General features: G+C 67.9%; 3 protein-coding genes across 7 annotated transcripts; all 3 read right to left on the reverse strand.

Annotated features, from left to right (window-relative positions):
- Position 1: 1 nt before the first annotated feature.
- On the reverse strand, positions 2 to 8934 carry TIMELESS (timeless circadian regulator). 4 transcript variants are annotated; one of them, XR_014846325.1, is made up of 31 exons: positions 8821 to 8934; positions 8002 to 8138; positions 7776 to 7929; positions 7552 to 7666; positions 7414 to 7476; positions 7053 to 7154; positions 6804 to 6959; positions 6597 to 6730; positions 6422 to 6509; positions 5732 to 5908; positions 5441 to 5658; positions 5066 to 5169; positions 4822 to 4991; positions 4628 to 4747; positions 4399 to 4550; positions 4227 to 4324; positions 4029 to 4146; positions 3757 to 3958; positions 2982 to 3133; positions 2825 to 2910; positions 2612 to 2735; positions 2408 to 2490; positions 2187 to 2335; positions 1745 to 1916; positions 1599 to 1667; positions 1215 to 1333; positions 1002 to 1140; positions 887 to 926; positions 650 to 753; positions 313 to 516; positions 2 to 250 (listed from the first exon to the last, which is right to left on the reverse strand). XR_014846325.1 is itself a non-coding variant. In XM_085040930.1 (30 exons), the coding sequence occupies exons 2-30, from the start codon at positions 8096 to 8098 to the stop codon at positions 392 to 394; spliced, it is 3633 nt and encodes a 1210-aa protein (XP_084897056.1). In that variant the 5' UTR covers positions 8099 to 8138; positions 8821 to 8934; the 3' UTR covers positions 2 to 391. The 4 variants fall into 4 exon arrangements, 1 of the variants encoding a protein (XP_084897056.1); XR_014846324.1 differs by having other exon boundaries at positions 887 to 923; positions 6804 to 6962; XR_014846323.1 differs by having other exon boundaries at positions 6804 to 6962.
- Positions 8935 to 9271: 337 nt separating this feature from the next.
- Positions 9272 to 11286, reverse strand: MIP (major intrinsic protein of lens fiber). Its single transcript, XM_085041042.1, has 4 exons — positions 10923 to 11286; positions 10224 to 10388; positions 10045 to 10125; positions 9272 to 9719 (listed from the first exon to the last, which is right to left on the reverse strand). Exons 1-4 carry the CDS (start codon positions 11280 to 11282, stop codon positions 9513 to 9515), a joined length of 813 nt encoding a protein of 270 aa, XP_084897168.1. The 5' UTR covers positions 11283 to 11286; the 3' UTR covers positions 9272 to 9512.
- A 934-nt stretch (positions 11287 to 12220) lies between these two features.
- Positions 12221 to 14605, reverse strand: LOC146425878 (aquaporin-2-like). 2 transcript variants are annotated; one of them, XM_085041046.1, is made up of 6 exons: positions 14590 to 14605; positions 14109 to 14525; positions 13228 to 13548; positions 13005 to 13157; positions 12849 to 12929; positions 12221 to 12430 (listed from the first exon to the last, which is right to left on the reverse strand). In XM_085041046.1, the coding sequence occupies exons 2-6, from the start codon at positions 14121 to 14123 to the stop codon at positions 12221 to 12223; spliced, it is 780 nt and encodes a 259-aa protein (XP_084897172.1). In that variant the 5' UTR covers positions 14124 to 14525; positions 14590 to 14605. The 2 variants fall into 2 exon arrangements, with proteins under 2 accessions (XP_084897172.1, XP_084897173.1); XM_085041047.1 differs by lacking the exons at positions 13005 to 13157; positions 14590 to 14605 and having other exon boundaries at positions 14109 to 14460.
- Positions 14606 to 15852: the final 1247 nt, after the last annotated feature.

The following is a 15852-nucleotide window of genomic DNA, read 5'->3' on the forward strand; positions in this document are numbered from 1 at the left end:
AGAAGGCCAAAAGTCACTTTTATTTATTTGGGCCCTGTCCAGATTTTAGAAGATTTGGGAAAAAAAAACCCTGACAATTGAAAAAGAGGGAAGTTGAGGTAAAACGGAGAGATGGGGACAACAAGGGAAAGGGGGGGAGTGGAGCAACTGGTTGCTTGCACAGCCTTTAAAAACAGCATCAAAACCTGCAGAAGAAAACCTGCAGAAACCCCAGAAAACATCTAAAAACCCGAGAAAGCCTGCAGAAAACCTGCAGAAATCCAATAAAATCTGCAGAAAGCTGAGAAAACCTCTCTAGAAACCCCAGAAAACCTGCAGAAATCCAATAAAATCTGCAGAAAGCCCAGAAAACAGGCCAGAGCCTGGGCACAGGCAGGGCAGGGGGAGCCCCTCAATCCTCCTCCTCCTCCTCTTCCTCCTCCAGGCAGCGGATGCGCTTCCTCCTCGCCCGGGGCTGTGGATCTTCATCCTCCTCATCCTCCTCGGAGCCGGGGGCTGCAGGGGCTGGCTCAGTGCCTATGGAGGGAGAGAGGAGAAGGCTGCATCCCCCAGGGATGTGGCAAAGGGGCAGGGGACAGGATAACCCCGACCCAGCAGTGCCCCAGTGACACCCAGAGCCCCCAGGAGCGAGCGGAGGAGCTGAACCCACCTGAGCTCCCACCATCCTCATCCTCATCCTCGCTGGCGAGCTCCCGCCGCCTCTTGGTGTGCGGCTGCGCTGGGCTGGGGATGGGGACAGGGACAGGCTCCTCACTGCAGGGGGTGGTACAGCTCAGCCCCACACGGGGAGGATCACAGGGGGTCAGATCCCTTCCCCAGGCAGAGACAAGACCCCCCAAACCAGGCACAGGAGATCCCGAAATCAGGGAGAGGATCCTGATCTCACCTCTCCGAGTCTGATCCCAGCCCTGCCGGCAGCGGCTCTGCTGAGGGGCACAAGGAGAGGAGCTCAGGGCTAACCCCACACCTGGGAGTCCCACGTCCCCAGCCACACCCCTCACCTGGAGCTGCGTCCTGGGGACACCTGGGTGGCTCTGGCGGGCCCTGGGGGGACCCTGAAGGGCCACGGTGGGCAATGGAGGTGGCAGCACGCCGGAGCTGCTGAGGGGTGAGGGCAGCAGGGATGCGCCAGAAGGATTCCTGGGCAGAGAGGGGGACATTGCAGGGCTGTGCTGGGATGGGGACAGGGACAGGGATGGGGACAGGGACCTCACCTGCTCATTGGCAGGGGGTCGCAGCCCCAGCTGCCGCAGCAGGCTCCGGAAGCGCCGGTTCTCCATGGCATCCTCGTTCTCCTCCGTGAGTGGCACCAGCGGCACCGGGTGGGACACGCCTGGGCCGAGAGTGCTGTCAGCAGGACCCTGACCCCACAGCTCCCTGACCCCGCAGCCCCCTGACCCCGCAGCCCCCCGACCCCGCAGCCCCCTGATCCCACAGCCCACCGACCCCATAGCCCAAAAACCCCACAGCCCACCAACCCTATAGCCCCCTGCCCCACAACCCCCCGACCCCGCAGCCCCCTGACCTCACAGCCCCCTGACCCCACAGCACACCGACCCTGCAGCCCCCCGACCCCACAGCCCCCACACCCCTCTCACCGTCCTCCTCGCGGTCCCCTGCCACTCTCCTCAGACAGTTCTCCAGCCACTGCAGTGGCCCGGCCAGGCCTGGGGACAGCAGAAGGTGACACAGGATCCAGCCCTGCAGCCCAGCCCAGCCAGGGGGATCGGAGCCCCTCGCCCACCTTCCTGATGCAGGCACTGCACCAGGTCCTGCCCAGCCCCTTCCTCAGGCACCCAGTGCTCCTCTGTGGGGCCTTCCTCTGCTTCATCCTCATCCTCCTCTTCCTCCTCCTCGCTGTCCTCATCCTCTCCTGAGCTGTCTTGGGCCAGTGTGGCTGGGACAGCTGCGGCAGCCTGTGGGGACCAGAGGTGTTTAGGTGCCCCCAGGATGTGAACAGGCCATGTCTGGCTGCCCAGGATGGGGACAGGCCATGTCTGGGTGCCCCCAGGATGGGGACAGGCCATGTTTGGGTGCCCCCAGGATGGGGACAGGCCATGTTTGGCAGCCCAGGATGGGGACAGGATGTGTTTGGGTGCCTGAGATGGGAACAGGCCATGTTTTGGTGCCTGGGATGCGGCAGCACCCCCTGGGCACAGCCCAGGACCCCCCCAGCACCCCCATACCTGCCCGGGGCCATGGCCATGGCTCTTCCTCTGGCGTTTCTTGTACAGCTCCTTGCGCTCTGCCACCAGCCCCAGCCCCAGCAGCTTCTCCACCACCCGAGCCCTCGAGCGCCGCGCCGTCAGGTGCTTCATGATGTTCCCCAGCACGTCTGTGGGGAGGGGGATCAGGGTGGGGAGCTACAGGGGGGTTTTTAGGGGTCTGCCCACCGTGCCCAGCTCACCGTCCGAGCCCTGGAACTCCTCGAAGAGCCGCGTCAGCTCCTCCTCCTGCTCCTCCGTCCACAGCACGATGCGACTGCCCTTCCTGGGGGGAAAAACAGCTCTGGGTCTCTGCCCCACAGGGAGGTGAGTCCCTGTCCTGGCCCAGGGGTCTCTGCCCCACAGGGAGGTGAGTCCCAGCCCCAGCCCAGGGGTCCCTGACCCACCTTTCCCGCGGGAAGTCCTTGGCACTGCTGGCCAGCCCCATCCGCACCAGCTGCTTCACCACCTGCCTCCGTGTCCGCCCGGCCGTCGGGAGATGGGCCAGGATGGCAGAGATGATGTCCCCACCTGCAGAAGAAGGAGGATGCAGGGACAGAACCCCTGCTGTCCCCATGGCGTCCCACCATGCCCCCACACACCCCAGGGACCGTCAGTACCTTCCACCTCCTTGTACTTCCAGTACAGCTCCCGCAGCTCCTGCTCCTCCTGGGGGGTCCAGGGGGGGACACGGCTCTGGGTGGTCCTGGGTGGGGGACAGAAGGGAGGTGAGGGGAGGGGACAGGGGGTGGCAGCCCCCTCCCCGGCCCCACTCACCCCTCTCCCTCCTGCAGGGAGCTGTAGCCCTTGGTCATCTCGCAGGCGGCAGCCGGGCTCTTCCAGAAGAGCAGCTCCACAAAGGCCTTTTTGTTGGTGGCTGCCAGCGCAAAGAACTTGCCCAGGATGAACTTGGCCAAGGCCACCAGCTCCTGGGGACAGCAGGAGGGAGAGAGGGGCTGGGGGACACTGGGGCAGCATGGGGCTGGGGAGTATGGGACAGAGAGTGGGGCTGGGGGACACCAGGGACAGTGGACATTGGGGACAGAGAGTGAAGCTGGGGAGCACTGGGGACAAAGAGTGGCACTGTGGGACACTGGGGACAGATAGTGGGGCTGGGGAATGTGGGGACCGAGTGAGGCTGTGAATGCAAGGACGGAAAAGGCCTGAGGGACATTTGGAACACAGCAGGGCTGGGGGACACCAGGGATGTACAGAGGGACTGGGGGACACCAGGGATGGACAGAAAGGCTGTGGGACACCAGGGATGGACAGAGAGGCTGTGGGACACCAGGGATGGACAGAGAGGCTGTGGGACAACAGGGACAGACAGAGGGGCTGGGGAATCTTGAGACTGAGTGGAGGTGGGGGACATTTGGAATACAGAGCAGGGCTGCCGGACAACAGGGATGGACAGAGGGGCTGGGGAATCTCAGGACTGAGTGGACCTGGGGGACATTTGGAATACAGAGCAGGGCTGGGGGCTGCAGGGACAGAGCAGGGCTGGGGGCTGCAGGGACAGACCCCTCCCGGGGGTCTCAGCGGCCCATCTGACCTGGTGAGCAGCAGCTGCAGGGTCGCTGAGCAGGCGGTGGAAGAGGGCGAAGAGGGAGAGCTGGAAGAGCAGGGGCTCCATGCGCAGGTCGCGGGCCAGGCGGTGCAGCAGGCGTGCGGCGCAGTGGTTGGTGCGGGGGCTGTTCCTCGCGTAGCCCCGCAGCAGCAGCACCAGCGCCCTCACCACGGGGGCACAGGCAAACCTGCCCCACAGCCCTGTCAGTATGGCCGCCCCACAGCAGGACCCCCCCGACCCACCAAAACCCTTCTCACCGCTTCAGGTAGTCGAGGAAGTTGAATTCCTTCTCCGACACCTGCACGGTCTGCTGCTCCTCTTCCTCATCCTCCTCTTCCTCTTCCTCTGGCTCCTCAGGCTCGGTGGGTTTGCGCCCTACGGTGGGATGTGCTCAGGGTCTGCAGTGCCCCAGCCTGAAGTTTTCCCATTTCTCAGTGTCACAGATGAGGACTCACCGGGCAGGGGAGCAACGAGGATCTCCCGCAGCAGCCGGGTCTCCTCGGCTGGCCCTGCATCGGCGGCTCCGAACACATCCCCTTCGGGCCACACCTCCCTGGGGACAGCGGGGACAGGCTGGCACGGTGTTCCCACACCCTGGGCACAGGATGGGCATGGCGGTGGTGGTACCTTGCTGAGCGCAGCAGCCGCAGGGCCTGGGGGACGCGGGAATCCCGCAGGCACTCCTGGATCCGCAGCAGAGCCTCGGCGCGCTGCTCCTCCACCGGCGTCTCCGAGGTGGCATCAAAGGGCACCATGTCCTCGGGGAGGGGCACCTCGCCCTGGGGCAGGACAGGGTCACCCTGTGCCCCACCAAGACCCCCAGAACCCCCCGTGGGGCTGAACCCTTCCCTGGTACCTCCAGGCAGGCCTGGAGCTGCGGGGCCAATCCTTCCCACAGCTGCTCCAGCTCTGCAGCGCTGGGTGGGGCGGGAGCTGTGGGAGCGCGGCGCTTCTTCTTCCTCCTCACACGTTTGCTCTGGGGAGCGAGGATAGGGTCAGGAGGGGCTGCCCGACCCCCCGGGACCCCCCGGTGGGGTAACCCTGTCCCACCTGCACCACGAGGTTGGCACGGCCGCGGCAGAAGCGCTCCAGCATGCGGAGGAAGAGGTGGGCTGTCTCCACCAGGTCCCGCAGGAAGCTGCGCGGCTGCTTGGTCTCGTCGAACTTGCGGAAGAGCGTGAGGAAGAGCTCCCGGTATTCCATCAGGTAGAAGATGTTGCCTGGGGAGGATGAGGGCAGTGGGAAGGGGTGGGTCAGGGACCCGAGGGATGGGTGGAGGGACAGAGGGACTCACTTTTGATGACCTGGCTGCTGTCCCGCACTGCCTGCTCTGGGGAGCGATCCATCTCCTGCACTGTCCGCAGCAGCTCCTGGTATGCCTTCAGGGCCAAGTGCATCCTGGGGGTGGCAATGAGGGGGTCACAGGTGCCCAGGGGGGTCACAGGCCCCCCAAGAGTCCCACAGGCCCAAGGGTTCCCAGACACTGAGGAGAATCCCAGGTGCTTGGGGGTCCCAGACACCAAGAGGTGTCCCAGGTGCCCAAGGAGTCTCAGGCACTGTGGGGGTCCAGGTGTCCAGAAGGTCCCAGGCACCATGGGGACCCTCAGGTACCAAAGAGAGTCCCAGGTCCTGGGGGTCCCAGACACTGAGGGGTGTCCCAGGTGCTCACCTGCGGGCCCAGGTGGTTGCCTCCTTCTTGTCCATCAGTGCCATCTCATAGTAGGTGGTGAGGTTCTGCTCAATGAAGTGGAAAGCTCGGACCCCCACGGTCTCGGACACCAGCTCGGGACGGAAGCCGTGACGCCGGTTGAAGGCCATGAAGAAGGCGGTGGCCCACAGGTAATAGGTCTCGTCGTGCTGCTGAGCCTTCTCCCGCACCAGCTGGTCCTGGGGGCAATCGAGGGGCTCAGTGGGGGTCCCCCAGCCCGGGGAGGGCATCCCAGCCCCTCCAGCCCCTCACCTTGACCAGCAGCATCAGGCGGTTGTAGCAGCTCTCCAGGAAGTCCTGGCAGAAGTGGCGCAGGAAGAGCCGGACGTTGCGGGCAGAGCGGCGGGAGGTCTCGGACTCGGGGGCGGCCTGGCGGCGCCGGGGAACCCGCCGGGGCTCCTTGCCCAGGTCGTGGCTGTAGCTCTTCAGCTGCACGGGATGGTGTGGCCAGATTTATCCCTGTGGCATTGTCCTGGTGACCCCTGCCACCTCCCTGGTTCTGTGCCCCTCACTGTGTCCCCATCCTGGTACCCCTCACCACATCCCCGTGCCCCACACCACGCCCCCATCCCAGCGCCCCCCACCATATCCCTGTGGCCACAACCCCACCACATTCCTGGCCCTGTGCCCCACACCAAGTCCCCAACCCTGTGTCTCGCCTGTGTTCCTGTCCCTGTGCCCCCCACCCACATCCCCATCTCGATGCCCCCTGCCACATCCCTATCCCACTGCCCACCACCCTGTCCCTGGCCCAGTACCACACACCATGTCCCCAGCCTTGTGAGCCGCCCACGTTCCTGTCCCCGTATTCTCTGCCATGTCCCCGGACCTATGGACTTACTATGTCCCCAGCTCTGTGCCCCCCACCACATTCCTTTCTCCATGCCCCCTGCCAATCCCCCCATCCCTGCGCCCCCCACCACCTCCCCACCCCACACTCACGTTGTGCAGCCCTTTGTGGAACACGACGTCTCGGTCCCCGATGGACTTGAGGCCCTGCAGGACGTAGGAGCCACCGAAGCGGGAGTGCCTGGGGGGGTGACAAGGGCTGAGTGATGCCATCCCCGCCACAGGGATCTTGCCCCCTCCAAGGAGGTCCCCCATCCTTTTTCCTCACCTGGTTGGGCGCTGCAGTGCCCGGGCTCTCTTCTCCGCCAGCTCCCGCTGCCGCAGGGTCTCCAGCTCCCGCGTGTCCTCCCCGTGCTCGGCGCCCGCTGTCCCCTGTCCCAGCGCCGCCAGCTCCTCGGGGCTCTGCCAGCAGCTTTGTCAGCCCTGTGGGGGCTCTGGGGAGATCCCTGCCCCACCACCCCCTGCCCTGTCCCACCTGGTCACGGAACATGAGGGAGATGATCTCCAGGACGTGCAGAGCCCATTGCTGCTCCACCTGGGCGCTGGCCAGGAATTTGAGCAGGTCGTCCATGCCGCTGATGTGCAGCGCCCACAGCACCCGGTCGTGCACGCTGGCATCGCCGTCCACACCCTGCTGGGGATGGTAGGGGCGTGTTGGGGTCCCTGTAGAGCCACTGTGGCCCCAAAGCTGCCGGGGGCCCAGGGAAGGGCCCCATCCTGGTACCTGCTCCTCAGTGGGGTCTGGGGGAACGTGCAGCACATTGCGCACCAGCAGCAGGATCCTCTCGATCAGCAGCGTGTCCTCCTCCTGCCGCTGCTCCCAGTCCTGGGGGGACAGAGCTGTCAGGGTCTCCCACTGCCTCCTGGGGACACCCAGCAGGGACAAACCCCACAGCCTCCCGGGGACACCCAGCAGGGACCGACCCTGCAGCCTCCTGGGGACACCCAGCAGGGACCGACCCTGCAGCCCCCTGGGGACACCCAGCAGGGATGGACCCACAGCCCCCTAAGATGACAGACCCCCAACCCTTGAGGGACCCCTAGCAAGGACACAGCCCACAGCCCCCTGGTGACAAGGGACTCACCAGCTGCAGGAGGTTGTAGAGCTTCTCACTGAGCACCACAAACACCTTCTCACTGGCGAAAGCCTGCAGAGACCCCATGTAAGCAAGGGAGGTGCAGGCAAAGCCCCCCACCTGCAGCCCCACCCTGGGCAGACTCACCTCCTTGTAGGCCTGCAGGTAAGACAGCACCTGGAGAAAGTGGTGCCGGGAGGTGGCATCCGATGGCACCTTCCCAAAGCAGAGCAGGGCTGGCTGTGTCAGGTTCACCATCAGCCTGTGAGCGGGTGGAGGGGTTTTAGGAACCCCTGCCCTGTGAGGAGCCCCTGCAGGGCCACCCCTGGCCCCCAAACCTGTCCCCAGCCCCCAAAGCCGCCCCCTGGTACCTGATGACAGCGTCAAAGAGCACCTTGTCCTCCGGGTACTGCACCAGGATGGGCAGGAGGTCGTTCTGCAGGATCTGGGCTGCCCCCAGCTGCTGCCGCACGTCGCGGGTCTCATCCTCATGGCGCAGGTACCGGATCAGGTCCTTGACGCTCTCTAGGGGACACGGGGCCATCAGCCCCCCGCCACCACCCTGGCTCCCGCTGCCCCCGCCCAGTGCCCACCTACCCAGGCAGTCGGGCTCCCGGTGGTACACGTCGCCCTCCAGGTAGCCCAGGGCGCTGCAGGTGGCCAGGAGCTCGCAGTTCATCATGTACCAGTCCATGCAGCGCGGGGCTGCGCACGGCACCGGCACCGGGGGCCACCTGCGGGCCACCGTCAGCACCGCCGCGGGGTACCCCCGGGCTGGGGCTCTCCGGGATCCCCCGACCCGTTCCGGGCTCCCCCGATACAGGCCCACCTGCAGGTCCTGGTGCCCCTGATCCCGGGGCACCCTCCGGTACCAGTCTCCCCAGCACGGTCCCCCTCGGTGTCGGACCCCACCGATCCCGGAGCACCCACCAGGCTCCGGTACCCCCTCGATCCCAGCGCACCTCTGGGTCTCGGTCCATCCCAATACCGGCGCACCTCACAGCCCCGATTCCATATCAACCCCCTACCCGTTTCGGTTCACCCCGATTCCGTGTACACCCCGATCCCAGTCTGCCGCGCTGCCTTCTCGATCCCGCAGCATTTCCGGACCCCCCCAGCCACAGATTACCTCCAGACCCCGCTCCTCCCCCGATCCCGGGACATTCCCCGGGCCCACCAATCCCGAAACACCCTCCAGACCCCGGAGCACCCCTGCTTCCCTGTCCCGGTTCCTCCGATCCCGTATCCACCCCCCCGTTCCGGCCCCCTCCGATCCCGAATCATCTCCCTGTTTCGGTCCCCCCCAGCCCCCAGTCCCCGCCGGTTCCGGGACATTCCTCGCCCCCGGACACCCCGATCCCGGACCGCACCCCCCCGGACCCCAACCCCCCGGTCCCGGCCTCCCGTCCCGCTCACCGCCGCCCCGTCCCCGCCGCCCTCCCGGCCGCGCTCCCGGTCCCGGCGCGGGGGCGGCGTTACACAACCGCCCCAGTTCCCGCGGGCCGAGGCCCCGCCCCGCCCGCGCCCTTCAAGCGGCAACGCCCACCGAGCCGCCCGGTGTCGCTTCTAGTCCCCACCGCCACAGACCCACCCCCCTGGCCGTCCACCACGGGAACGAACCGGCGTTTCAGTGCCGCGCTGTGCCCCGAATCCTGCTGCCCTCGCCCCCCGCCCCGTGGTGCTGCGGGGTGAGAGACAGGAGGGTCTCATTGTAGGGAATGGGCGCGATGGCGGCGTTGCCCTTTTAAGAACGGGGCTGACTGGGCGGGGCTTCCCCCGGGCGCGGGAACGGGCGGCACCTCCCGTGCCGGTGTTCCCCCCACCTCGGTCCCTCCCGGTTCCCGGCGCCGGGCACGGCCGCGAGCGGTTACCAAAATAAAAGAGCAGGTTTAATTCACCGAACACAGAAGTCCCGCCGCGGCGGGGCGGGGCGGCTCCGGCCCGGTACGGGCGGCCCCGGGCAGCCCGGTGGCCGGTTCCCGGCAGCGGGGCCCCGCCGCCGCCCGCCCGCCGCGCCGCGCCGCACACACACGCACCACACGCACCGCGGCGGCCCCGTCACAGCAAAGCAGCGGCGGGCGCGGGGCCGCGCCCCGGGACGGGCCCCGTTACAGCCCCTGCGTCTTCAGCTCCAGCGGCTCTGCCGGCGGCTCGGGCGGCGGCTCGGCGACGGCGGCGGTAACGGCGGTGGGGGCGGGCGGCTCTCCCTTGAGGGCGGCCAGGCGCTCGGCCAGGCTGCGCGGCCGCGGGCACAGCGCGAACTCGTACAGCACCGCGCCCAGCGCCGCGCCCAGCAGCGGGCCCGCCCAGTACACCTGCGGGGGGGCGGCGTGGGCACCGGCACCGGGGGACCCCCGGCCCTCCGCCCCCCGGGGCACGGCACCCTCCCCGCTGACGCCCGGGCACTGGCCCGGCCGCGGGCACCCCGTCTCCCGGTGAGCGGCCGCGTGTCCCCGCCCGGGATACCGGGGCATCAGGGCTGGGGGGTCCCCAGCGCCCCGGGTGCTGCTGTCACCGCGGTGACACCGGCAGCCGCCCGCCCCCAGCGGGGACACAGTGGCTGGGGCACGACAGGGACAAGCGGGGAGGGACTGGGGAGGCCCGGGGCGGGTTTGGGGGTCCCCGTCTCCCCCCACTTACCCAGTGGTTGGCGAAGCTGCGGGTGATGACGGCGGGGGCGAAGGAGCGAGCGGGGTTCATGCTGGCACCCGTGTAGTGGATCTGCAGGGGGACGGGGCGGTGGGGGGCTGGACAGCTGCCCCCCAGCCCCTCCCCAACCCCCGGGGTCCCAGCGCGGGGGTCCCCGCGGCCGCCCTTACCCCGAAGAGGTGGCCGAGGGCGAGGGAGAAGCCGACGGGCACGGCGGCCATGCCCGGGCGCCCGTCGTGACGGTCGTCGAAGCTGGCGAAGACGCAGAGGACGAACTGGGCGGTCAGGAGCAGCTCCACCACCGTGCCCTGGCCCGGACCCACGCCGGGGTGCAGCTGCGCGGGGAGGGGGCTCAGCACCCCGCGGAGATGCTCCCCCATTCCCCTCAACACCCCAAATCCCTCCCCGTTCTCCTTCCACACCCCAAAACCCCACTGTACCACAAATCCCTCCTCATTTCCAAACCCTTCCCGGATGTCCAGCCCCCATTACTGCCCACATCACCCCAAGCTAGCTCCTGGACCCCCCAATCCGCCATCAGACCACTCAAACACCTCTGAGCCCCACAACCCCCATTACAGCCCATGGTACCCCAAAACACCTCCCAGACTACCCAATTCCCCCAAATCTCCCCGAACCCCTCCTTACAGCCCCATGGTACCTCAAATCCCAAAACGACCCCTGGAACCCCCCAGTCCCTCCAAACCCCACAACCTCCCATCACAATCCCAGAACACCTCAGACCCCCAAACATCTCGTGGAGCCTCCCATCCCCCCAAACCCCCATTACAGCCCCAATCCCGCACCCCACGGTCCCCCAGCCCTACAAACATCCCCAGCCCCCTGCTCCCCCCCGTGCCCCTGCTCACCGCGGTGAGGCCGAGGGTGCCTCGGACGGGGCCCGGGGTCACCCCGTAGAGCACCCCGGCGCCGGCCAGCATGCCCAGCACCTGGGCCAGCATGTACCCCACGGCACGGGCCACGGAGAGCTGCGAGGCCATCAGGAAGGCCAGCGTGATGGCCGGGTTGACGTGGCCCCCGCTGACATGGCCCAGCGTCTGTACCACGGTGGTCTGGGCCAGCCCGAAGGCCAGGGCGGACCCCAGGACGCTGGGGGGGCCCGGGGCCCAGCGCAGGGAGGCCCCCAGCCCCAGCAGGGCATAGAGGAGGCTGCCCAGGAACTCGGCCAGGACGGCCCTCCAGAAGGAGGACGAGCGCAGCTCCCGCATGGCCTGGCCCCGCTGCCCTCCACGGCCCCGCTCCCCTCCCCGGGGGCCGCCCGCGCCCACCTTTATAAGGCCCCCCCGGGCCGGCCCCGGGGGTGGGATCCCACCTCCGCCACCCCCCGTTAACCGCTTCGCTGCCCGGGGCACGGGACAGGTGACACGCGGTGAGGAACCCCCCCGACCCCCCCCGGGCAGCCCCGCACCCCCCGATAGCGGGGACCCCCCCAGAGCTGCGCCGCCCCCATCGCTGGGGTTGCCTGGGGAGTGGGGGGGCTGTGACCCACAGGTGCCCTCAGTGGGGTTTGCGGGACGCCCCTGCTCGGGGACAGCGCTGACACACCTCCCACCCCCCCAAAATTTTGGGGACACTTTGGGGCAACCCCACTGGGAGCCTCCCCGACCCTGCGGGAGGGGCCCTGGGTGGACCCCCCCTGGGGGCCGCGGGGTGTCCCCCCCCCGGTGCTGTTGTCTGCGGGAGGGTTTATTCAGCCCGGCTTAGCGGGCGCTGAGTCCCCGGCCGGGGGGATTAGGGCTCGGCCCGGCCATTGGCGCCCGCCGGAATCTGCCGGGGCTGCAGAGGCCACCACAAAGGGCTTTGCTGCGCTCAGCTCCCCGGCACGGGACGGGCTGACGGGGGGTCCCGGCCCCCGCCCTCGCCGGGGGGCCGCGGGGAGGGGGCACCCGCCCGCTCGCAGCCCCTGTGTGGCGGTGCCGCCGTGCTCCGAGCGCGCGGGACGGCGGGCGAGACCCCCCGACCCCTCACGGCATCACTCTGCACCCACCCGCGACCCCAGCACACCTTTAATCCCCTCACGGGGGAGAGGACAGTAAAAGGGGAGGGGGCACGGACCCCCCATCCTGTGAGTGCCACACGGAAGGTTCTGGTGGCAGCGAGGATCCGGTGTTGGGGGGGTGGGGTGGAGAGGGGGTTCCGGGGGGTCTCAGGCAGTGCCCTGCTCCTGCTGCTCAGACGGGGGGGCTGGGGGGCCGCGGACCACCGAGGAGGGGGACAGGCTGGGGGTCTCCACCAGAGCCACGTCCCGGCAGGCGAGGCAGGCACCCAACTTCTCCCGGGAGGCTCCGGGCGCCAGGATGAACTCGTAGGAGAGCCCGGCCAGCACCGCGCCCAGCACCGGCCCTAGCCAGTACACCTGGGGGGACACAGAGCGTTGGGGTGTCCCGGGGACAGGGGGACACGGGAGTGGGGCTGCCTGGGGGCGGGGGGGACAGGGGACCCCACCCCAGTAGTGGGGACTGAGTGGAGGAACCTGCCCCAGGGATGAAGAACTGTGTGGGGTGAGTGTCACTTGTTTGGGGAGGCGCCCATCCCAAGGATGGGGACAAGGGGGGCACTGTCCCAAGGATGGGAATGGGGGACACACCTGTCCTGTGATGGTGACACCAGGAGGGCCCAAACTGGGGGTGCAGCTGATGCTGACCCATCCTAGGGGGACCCACCAGAGGATAGGGAAGACCAGGAACCACCACCCTGGGGTGGGGATGGGACCACAGGGGTCACACGCTGCTGCCTGGGGACTCTGTGGGGACCCGGGGGTGCCCCCAACTCACCCAGTGGTCATCCCAGACACCGGTGACAATGGCCGGCCCCAGCGAGCGTGCGGGGTTCATGCTGCCCCCCGAGAATGGCCCCTGTGGGGGACAGGGGGGTCAGGGGCTGGTGGGGTGGGGACCCCCTGGGCAGGTGGGACACAGTGGGGTCCTTACTGCGGCCAGGGCGCCGGCGGCCACAGCGCTGCCCAGGGCCAGCCCGGCCTGCGGGACTGCATGCTCGGCAGCGGCGAAGGCGGCCAGCGCCAGCTGGAAGGTGGCAAAGGTCTCCCAGGCCAGCGCCGTCCCTGCTGTCCCCACCGCGCTCACCTGCGGGAGGGACACCTGTCCAGCGCCACGGGATGGGGCAAAGGACAGGACCAGGGATGGGGACACTCACCCTGGTGACGAGGCCGGTGTCATCTGGCAGCACCGCGTGGGCAGCAGCAGAGGCCAGTGTGGCCCCCGCACACTGCGCCAGGACCCCCGCGGCCCCGCGCAGGGCACTCAGCTTGCGGGTGCACAGCAGGGCCAGCGTCAGGGCAGGGTTGGCCTGGGGCCCCCCGAGGGTGCAGACGAGCCCCCCGGCTGCCAACCCCGCGGCCAGTGCCGGTGCCAGAGGTCCTGGGCTTGCTGAAGCCCCCAGGACCACCCCCACGAAGATGAGGGTCGCTGTCACCTCCATCAGCACCCCCCGCCAGAAGCGGCCGCTGCGCAGCTCCTGGGGGGACAGCGGGGCTGGAGGTCACCCTGCGGGCACTGCCAGGGGCAGGTGGCACGGTGAGGGGGTGACATGGGGGCCTTGGGGATGGGGTATCTCAGGGATGGGGTGCCATGGCAACAGGATGTCCCAGCGATTGGGTACCGCGGTGAGGACACCCCTCAGCACCTGGGTACCACAGTGGGAGCATCCCTCAGTGATGTGATACCCTGGTGATGGGCTGCCATGGCAACAAGATGCCCCAATTTTTGGGTACCATGGGGATGGGGTACTTCAGGGATGGGGACTCTGCAGTCCCTGGGCACTCTGGTGATGGGATGTCCTGGGATTGGGGCCACAGGGGGACAGGGCTGGGGACAGGAGCCACGACAGGGCTGGTGGCCATGGTGAGTGGCACACAGAGAGCCCTGTGCCAGGGCGACGAGCTGGGCACTGAAGTGACAGACTTGGGGAGTCCCCATGAGTTCAGGGCTGCTCACCCAACCCCCCTGGCAGGGAGGGACCCCGGGGCTGTGGCTTTGGGGGGTCTGGAGGGGTCAGGGCCGCTCGCAGGGTCTTACCTCCCCGATGGCCATGGCGCAGCTGTGGGAGAGGGGAGCGCAGAGGACACCCGGGGTGGGGACACCTCCCACCCCCTGGCACTGCCACCCCCATCCCTGTCACCCCCCCGTTTTCCTGTCACTCCCCAACAGTGCCACCCCCTTGGCACAGGGCACCTCTGAGGATTGGCAGGAATTTGGGAGGGGGCTGTGGGGATCCTTGGCTTGGGCTCGGAGCATCCCTGGGTGCCATGGCAACCCCTGGGACCCTTCGGGGTGTTGCCAGGACGACCAGAGATGAAAGGCCGGGATGAAAGGCTGGGGGGATGAGAGGAGGTGACACATCTGGCATGAGAGTGGGGACAGGGCTGTCCCTGGGGGGGTCAAACACCTGGAACAAGCACAGGGTCCCGAGTGGGGGCCGAGGTGGTCACACACCTGAGACAAGAGTGGGGACAGGGTGACACACCTGGGACGAGCACCGGAAATGGGGGTGTCACACACCTGGGACAAGAGTGGGGATAGGGTCCCTGGGAGGGGGGTGACATACCCTGGACAAGCTGGGGAACAGGACTGTCCCCAGGGTGGGTCACACACGTGGGACAAGCTGGGGAACAGAACTGTCCCCCGGGGGGTCACACAGCTGGGACAAGCTGGGAGACAGGGCTGTCCCCTGGGGGGTGACACACCTGACACAAGTTGGGGTATAGGGCTATTCTGGGGGTGTCACACCCCCGGGACAGGCTCGGGGCCATTTCGGGGGTGTCACACACCCAGGATAATCTCGGGGCCATTCCGGGGGTGTCACAGACCCGGGACAAGCTCGGAGCCAGGGCTGCCCCCACAGTGCGGGTCCCCGCGGAGGTGGCGGGAGGGGTCTGGGGGGGGACAGCCCCGGTGCCCCCCCGGGCCGTGGCTCTGCCGGCTCAGCACCGGCCCCGCACGTGGGGTGAGTCAGCGGGCGAAGCCCTGGCTCAGCACGGGGGGGGCGCGGCGGTGCTGAGCCCGGCAAAGCCAGAACAATCCGCGGCTACAAAGGGCCGGGACAGCGCCGGGCCACGCGGGGGGACACCGGGGGGACACCGCGGGGGGGGGCTGCGATGGGGGATTCTAGGGGGAACACGGTGGGGATACGTGGGGGACATGGACAGGCAGGGGGACTCGTGGGGGTGACACGTGGCGGGACATGGGGGACATATCGGGGATGGGCATGGGGACACTGGAGGGGACAATTGGGGGACAGTCGAGACGGACATGCAGGGAACACCCCGGGGGTGACACTGCGGGGGGAACACGCAGGGAAAGGACACGTGGTGGGACACAGGGAGGGGACATTCGTGGGGACTCTGGGGTGACACTCAGGGGGACACCGAGCAGGACAAGGGGCACCACGGAGGAGGGGGGAGACAGAGACCCTGCCCACGGTGGGCACAGCTGGGCTGGGACCCCCCGTTCTGCCCCTGACAGAACATTCCTGGGATTCTGTGTCACCTCACAGACCCTCTGGGGACCACCAGGACCTACAAACCCCCCTAGGACCCCCAATCCTGCCCCACAGAGCTCCCCAAGTGCCCCATCCTGACCTACAGATGGCACAGGTGCCCCCAAACCCTCTCATCTTGCTTTGTAGGTCCCCCAAGCCCCCTCATCCTACCCGACAGACCACCCCCCAGGTGCCCTAGGACCCCCCAATCCTGTCCTATAGACCTGCCAGGTGCTTCCAGGTGTCCCACACAACCCCTCAGAACCCTTCAGTCCTGTTCTA

The sequence above is a fragment of the Lichenostomus cassidix genome, chromosome 29 (assembly GCF_008360975.1).
Source record: "Lichenostomus cassidix isolate B80296 chromosome 29, HeHo_3.0, whole genome shotgun sequence".
NCBI classification, from domain to species: Eukaryota; Metazoa; Chordata; class Aves; order Passeriformes; family Meliphagidae; genus Lichenostomus; species Lichenostomus cassidix.